Source organism: Tinamus guttatus, unplaced genomic scaffold, assembly GCF_059628265.1.
Source record: "Tinamus guttatus ecotype Peru unplaced genomic scaffold, ASM5962826v1 Tinamus_guttatus_pri_ptg000212l, whole genome shotgun sequence".
Classification (NCBI taxonomy): domain Eukaryota; kingdom Metazoa; phylum Chordata; class Aves; order Tinamiformes; family Tinamidae; genus Tinamus; species Tinamus guttatus.
The window spans coordinates 474,190-480,743 of record NW_028288746.1 but is presented as its reverse complement, the minus strand read 5'-3'; the positions used below and the strand labels follow the sequence as shown (position 1 = coordinate 480,743).

The window sequence follows — 6,554 nt, the reverse complement described above, 5'->3', positions numbered from 1 at the left end:
GGACCTTTGCGAGGCCCAAGTCAGCACCAACGCGCGCCGCGACTCACCGGGCACCCAGCCAGCGGCGTCGCACCCGGGCAGCCGCGGGAGCCAGCAGAGATCGGGGCTGGCTGCTGGGCAGTATCCAGCTTGTCCTTGAGAACGGAATGGGGACAACACACGAGTGTCACCAGGCCACGGTGGACAGCGTTAATGCTGGGAACGATTACTTTTCTGCACTAAAAAAACACTATTAGACCTTATGACCTGAATACTGTACAGGAGCTTGCGTGGGCACAACGCGCACATCGACTTCTTAAGTCCTGCCAGTCTATTCCCTCACAGCTTCTTTTGCTGGAAAACGCTTTCAGCTCTTAAAAACACAACAAACACCACAACCCTCCCGCGACTCCCGGCGCAGCACGGCCCGTGCTGCCGGCGCTGCAGCCTGACGGCTCCGCGGCCCCGCAGCGCGGGTGGCCCCAGCGCAAGGCCGCAGAAACCCTCTTCGGGGCACTTTCCTGCTGCGGCTACGCCGTTACCGTGCCCGGCGCCAGACACACCGCGGCCGAGGGAGCGAGCCCGGCCTCAGAGCCCGGGCAGGGCAGGGCAGGGCACGGCGGGAGGACGCGGCGGGACGCGCGGCCCCGGGCGGCCGCTCCCCCGGGGCGGTGCTGGGGGCGGCGCTCCCGCCGCGCCCGCCCGGGCCCGTCCGCCGTTACCGCCCGCCCCTGGGGCCGCGCGCGCCGCCACCGCCTCCGCTTATAGGGCGGCGCGGGGGGAGCGGCGGCAGCGCCGGCCGTGGCGTCGGCCGCGGGGCGGAGCGCGGCGGGGCTGGAGTCGTTCGGCCACGGTGAGCGGCAGCGGGGGTGGCCGGGCGGTGTGGGGGGCGGCCGGTGCCCGCCCGGGTGCTGGCGCGGCCGGGGCGGCCCTGCGCGGCCCGGCCCGCTCCGCTCCGCGGGGCCGCACTCGCCTCGGCGCGGGCAGGGCCGCGGCGCCGCAGGGCCGTGGGGGCCGCACGGGCGCGGCCGCCTCCCGGGTGCGCTGGGTGCGTGTGCCGAGCCCCGCCGCGCAGCTCCAGCCGCTCCCGCTCTGTGGAACGCCGGGCTCGGCGCAGCCCGGCTGGGCGCAAAGCGCCCAACGAGCCCCTGCGCGCAGCAGCGCTGGGCCTGGCGCCGCGCTCGGCGAGGGGCCGCCCGGCCCGGGGAGGCTGTGGCGGCGGGTCCGCAGCGCGCCCGGGCCGCCTCGCTGCGGGGCTGCACAGCCACTAGCGCGTGCGGCTCTGCCGTGGCCGAGGGTCACGGAATCCCGAAGGTTGGACGGGACCCCAGGGGATCACCTAGTCCAACCCCCCTGTCCTGCACGCCCAGGGTCACCCAGAGCACGTGGCACAGCGCTGCGTCCAAGCGGCCCTTGGAGATCTCCAGAGAAGGAGACTCCACAACCTCTCCCAACACGGAAGCTTTTAACTAAGCAGTGACTTGACTTTTGTTGTGGGTCTTTCCTCCTTCCCTTGAAGGGAGAAGCCACATCAGTAGTTTAATCCTTATATATTCTCTGTTTTCCCCTTCAAATTTCTTTAGCTGAAATACTGCAACAGGAATCTTATATGCTGATAGGATATCTCTTAATGCCGCTAAGATATCTCTTGACCTTTGTACCTTAAGTGTCCTGCTGAAGGACATTAGGACATCTGTGTGCACTGCATTGGATTTGCTTTTGTAGCTTCTTCCTATAGCTCTGGCTTCTAATGTAGCAGTAATTTTTCAGAAATATTCCTCAGGTATTAACTGTAATCAACTCAGCAGCGTCTGACAAAAGGCATTTAGAAGCTATCAAGCTGGCCTTGCGTAGAACTTGTCTCCAGTGACATCCTGAAATTTGAACTGGTTTCCTGTTTGTCCTTGCTTTATAGTTTCTGAATTCCTTATTAAAACTAGGGAAAAGTTCCGAGTGGAAGTGATGTTCAGCTCAAATAAATGACTTGGCCAGTTGGTGTTTCCAGTGCCTGACTGCAGCAAGAACCGAGCTGGCTATGTGCACTTACCACAGTGACTCTGACTAATTGTGCTAATGAGTCTAGGAAGAGTCATTAGGAAATTAGCAAGTCTTGCCAATCCTGCCCAGATCTATGCTTTGATAGAAAGGGGAGTGGCAAGGGAATTGGCACTAGGGATGCCACCAAGTATGAGTGGATGGAGCTGTAAATCCAGTGGAATTGCTCTCTTCACACCTAAGGAGGTGGTGAGTGAAGCCAGTGCTGCTCCTGGTGTGTTGAAGAGCTTTGCTGATGTTAATAAGGTTAAGAACGTGGTTAGGAATAAGGATAAGCCAGTCAGGACGTCCCAGAGTTTAAGGCGCTCGGCAGAATGCACTATATCTGCAGCCTAGAAATGGACTCTGAAGGCAGCTTAATTTTGTTCTAAATCAGCTAGTGCTGGAAAGAGGTGTGAGTTTAGAGTTACGTGTCTAGAAAATATAACAAAGAAATGAAAGGCCTTGTGGTAGCTTGTAAAGGTATAGCTAAAACATGCAGATGTACCACACCGAAGTACAGAACTGGAGCTATGGTTATTCTCTAGGTATACAGTGACCTAAACTTTTTTTTTTTCTTTTTTTTAAAAAAAGGGGGGGGTGGGGAAACAAACAAAGCTGCATCTGAAGGTGATAAAATAGCACTCACTGCTCCCATCCCAGGTACTATCATGCACCATTAACAAGGTGCTTTAAATACGGAAAAGCTGTACAGAGGCTTAATACCTGGTTTTATGTAGGGTGCTGGCATGAGCCCCCACAAAAGGGGGTTGGAGGCTGGGCCCATGCAGAGGCTGACTTCTGTGCTTGCCGTCGTACGATAGAGGTGGGGAGCCGGGGGAGCTGTTCGGAGACACTGACCTTGAGTTTCATCCATGTTTTGTTTTCCTGGAAGGTGAATGTCTATGTGCACATGTTCCCAAGCACAGGTAGGCTGCTGCTCTTGCCTAACTCTGGACATTAAGTACAAAGATGTGAGGAGCTTTCTGGATAGGGCTTCTTCAGGCAACCAGATTATCCTGGCAGTATTAATGAAATCTTTTTTTTTTTTTTTTTTTTTCCCTCTAGAGAAATGGAATTACATGGATAATACATCTAGAGAGAGTTGTATTCGTGCATCTGGGGCTAAGTAGCTGTATACACTGAAAGTTTGGACTGTTAAGGGTAAATCACTCTTGTGCATCTAGAGCTCCTAGTTCTTTACCTTGACATATCAGAAAAACATCACTTCAGACATGAGAGCCTAGCCCAGCTGGAAATGACTTCCAAATGTAAACAGAGGAGGATTCTTGTATAACATCCTGCTCAAAGACAAGTCCTGCAACTTCTGTGTTTATGTCTACTACTGTTAATATATCAGTCTGCTCAAAAGAGCTTTTCTAGTTAGTTGATAGTATTAAATATGAATGATACCTTAGACCATAATTAAAATTACTTTAAACAATATTATTTGACTTGGAGCTGTCACAGTTGAGCTGTCATCATATTCTTAAATATGCCAGAAGAGCTTTAGTTGTCCCTCAGATAGAAACTTAAGCACTGTCTTACAGACTAATGCAGCTAGGTCTGTATTATCCAGGATGATCTGAGAGCATGGTAGTTTGCACTCCCTTTAAAAGGAGAAGGGGAAAAATATGAAGTATTGCAGGATGGATGTGGGTTCTCGGCTATCTGGCTGTAGCATCTAGCTCTTGCTCTCAGACTGGTTTCTTAATGCTGCCCACAAAGGCCTGTACCTGCTCGCTGGTTATTCTCGGCACGGCCTGGTAACAGCAGTTTGCCAGGAGCTGTTGACTGTGCAGAGGGTGGGGATGTTGGAGAGAGCCATCCCTTCACAGCTGATGGTGTCCTCACCTGAAGTCTTGTAGAAAAGCAGCATTTGCAAAAATAAAGCCATTTTCTAGATCCCATTCACTGTTCAGTTTTAACAGAAGGGTAAGTGCTGAACCAAACTTCTGTGGAGAAGCCAGCGCTTCCGCCGGTGGAACGAGGCCTGCCGGGGCCTGCAGCGAGGTGACCAGCTCTCGTGTTGGTGCTGGGTTATCGTGGCTGCATCAAACGCTTCCCAGCGCTGCAGGGCAGACATGTCCAGGGAGAGGGAAACACATGAGTTTTCCCCTGTGATGCTGAATCTTTCTGAGCAAGGTGACCATGACAGTCCTACGCCTCCTGGGCTGCCATGGGCGGCTCGTTCTGCTACTGATGATTTCAGTGGTGGGTGGATTTTTTTTTTTTTTTTTAATCAAAAACTTTGAAATTTGGAAGACCTGCATCACCCCTTAAATAAAGGATTTATGAATTTAGAAGGACACAAAGTGTATGGGGAATGTCTCTTCCCTGCTGGACTCGCCAGGATGCTGGGGCAGTCTCTTCATACCACCTCCTCTTCCATTTTCCTGCCTATCGCTTCTGTTCCAGCTTCAGTTTAAACCCTCTGCCCACCGGGAAGTGCAAAAGCTTAAAATGATGATATTCCTCATATGTATGTATTTGCATCTTGGAAAGTTTTACTTTTTTGGGGGGGGACAAGTGGAACTCGATGTATAGAAAGAACATCTGTTGGTGTTTATCAGCCCAGTGGAAAAAAAATAATGCCACGTAGTCAGCTCTTCTAAACAGACTAGTGTTATGGACAGATTTGTTGAAATCTTTTAGCATTACTTTTTTAATTGATTAAAATGCTGCAACTGTTGCAAGTGTTTAAGGAAGTGTTTCTATTAAATCAACTTAAAACTCTCCCCCAGACTTGCATTATTAATGGAATACTTTGCTTCCATGATTGGCAGGTAATTTTCCTGTGCCAATCTAGGGATGTTCTTGGTGTGAGCAGCCACCTGTCTGAAATGTGCTTAGTGTCTTCTGAGACAGCAACACCCTGCATGGCTTCATTGGCGGCTCTGTTATGGACTCTTTCTACTGCGTCTCTTGGAACTGCATTAGTCCATGTATCTTATACTGCCGCCTCCTAGTAAGAACTGACATCCCTTAGTAGGTTGATTGTGCACTGTCTTGATCGAGTCAAGGGTATAAATTTTAAGTGTAGAACTTGCATATTCAGGGACTGGGTGAATAACTAAGCTTAAAACAAAATGATCAAGAAATGTAGGAACATCAGAAGTTTGAAACGGTGAATGAAAGTGGCCTGTGTGCCGTTATGAAGGACATCAACCCTGAACATGAATGTTTCTGAGTATGGGAAGACTCTAATTTCACATGTCTCTCTTCCACTGCAGGAGCTGGAAGATGAAGCAGAACTGAGAGAGGAGTGAAGAACCTTGTGTAAGAGGTGTGAGAGCCTGAGGCTGGGACCATGTCTATTACAGACCACAGCCCCACCACCGGCGTGGTGACGGTCATCGTCATTCTCATCGCTATCGCGGCTCTTGGTGCCTTGATACTGGGCTGCTGGTGTTACCTGCGTCTGCAGAGGATCAGCCAGTCGGAGGATGAGGAAAGCATCGTGGGAGAAGGAGAGACCAAAGAGCCCTTCCTGCTGGTGCAGTACTCTGCTAAAGGACCTTGCGTGGAGAGGAAAGCAAAGCTAGCTCCGAACGGCACAGAAGCGCATAGCTAACTTGGAGCAACCCATGTACATAGACTAAGCTTGCAAGGGTGTAACCAGCAGCAGTCTCCTCTGCTGTGAAGAGCTTGGTCATATGCACACTGCTTACCAAAAGACACCATGACGAGGCTTAAATAAGCTTCATTTGCAACTGCATGCACTGGAAGCTGCACTTTGCATCAGCTGCATTTCCTGCGGCGTCCAAGACAGGAGCTGACATGAGGTGTGAAGTCCATTGCTGGCAATGGACAGGGATACACTGGTGTGAAGACTAATAGCATTTTTCTTACTTGAATGTTTAGCTGAGCCTGTTTTGATGGAACTACTATTGCAATGTGAACTACTTTAGGACTGTGAACTGTAAATAGGCTGCCAGGAGCTTCTGCTTTGTGTTCCACAGCGTATGGGACTAGCATCATGCAACTGTACACAATCCACGAGGGGACTGCACCCCAGCAGAACCAGCTCTGCAGTTAAAGCTTGCGTCTGCTCTTAACTTCTGAGTGTGTGGCCATAAAGCCAGAACTCTTGCTCATGTCTAGCAGTATTGGACTAATTCAGAGTACTTTCTTTGAAAGGCAGGTATCTTGAAGGAAACACAAGAGCCGCAAGAAAGAATAATTTTTTTTCTTTAGTTGCAGCTAGGTAGGTCAGGCTTTTTGGTTGCTTGAACTGCAAATTCTCCAATCATGTGGCTACTGCAAGGAAACTGCCATTTTCAAATTCCAACCTAGGAACTAATGATGGACACCTAACCCTCAGGGACAGTCCAGAAGGTTCCAGGAGTTGTACATGGCAGTTGAGCAGGCTTTTCCCCTTCTCTGTGTCTGCATGTTCAAACTGCACAAGTGGTTACTTAATAAAAGTGGCATAAAAACTACTACTATGAAGTTCTAAAGCCCTTTGTGTATTTAGCAGTTAGGGTGTGTGTAAACAAGATAACAGGCTATTGTAGGTAACAAACCACTTCAGATGAAAG

At 50.6% G+C, this 6,554-nt stretch overlaps 1 protein-coding gene across 1 annotated transcript; it reads left to right on the top strand.

Annotated features, from left to right (window-relative positions):
* Positions 1–5,302: 5,302 nt before the first annotated feature.
* SNN (stannin) lies at positions 5,303–5,606 on the top strand. Its single transcript, XM_010221813.2, has one exon. It carries the CDS (start codon positions 5,324–5,326, stop codon positions 5,585–5,587), a length of 264 nt encoding a protein of 87 aa, XP_010220115.1. The 5' UTR covers positions 5,303–5,323; the 3' UTR covers positions 5,588–5,606.
* Positions 5,607–6,554: the final 948 nt, after the last annotated feature.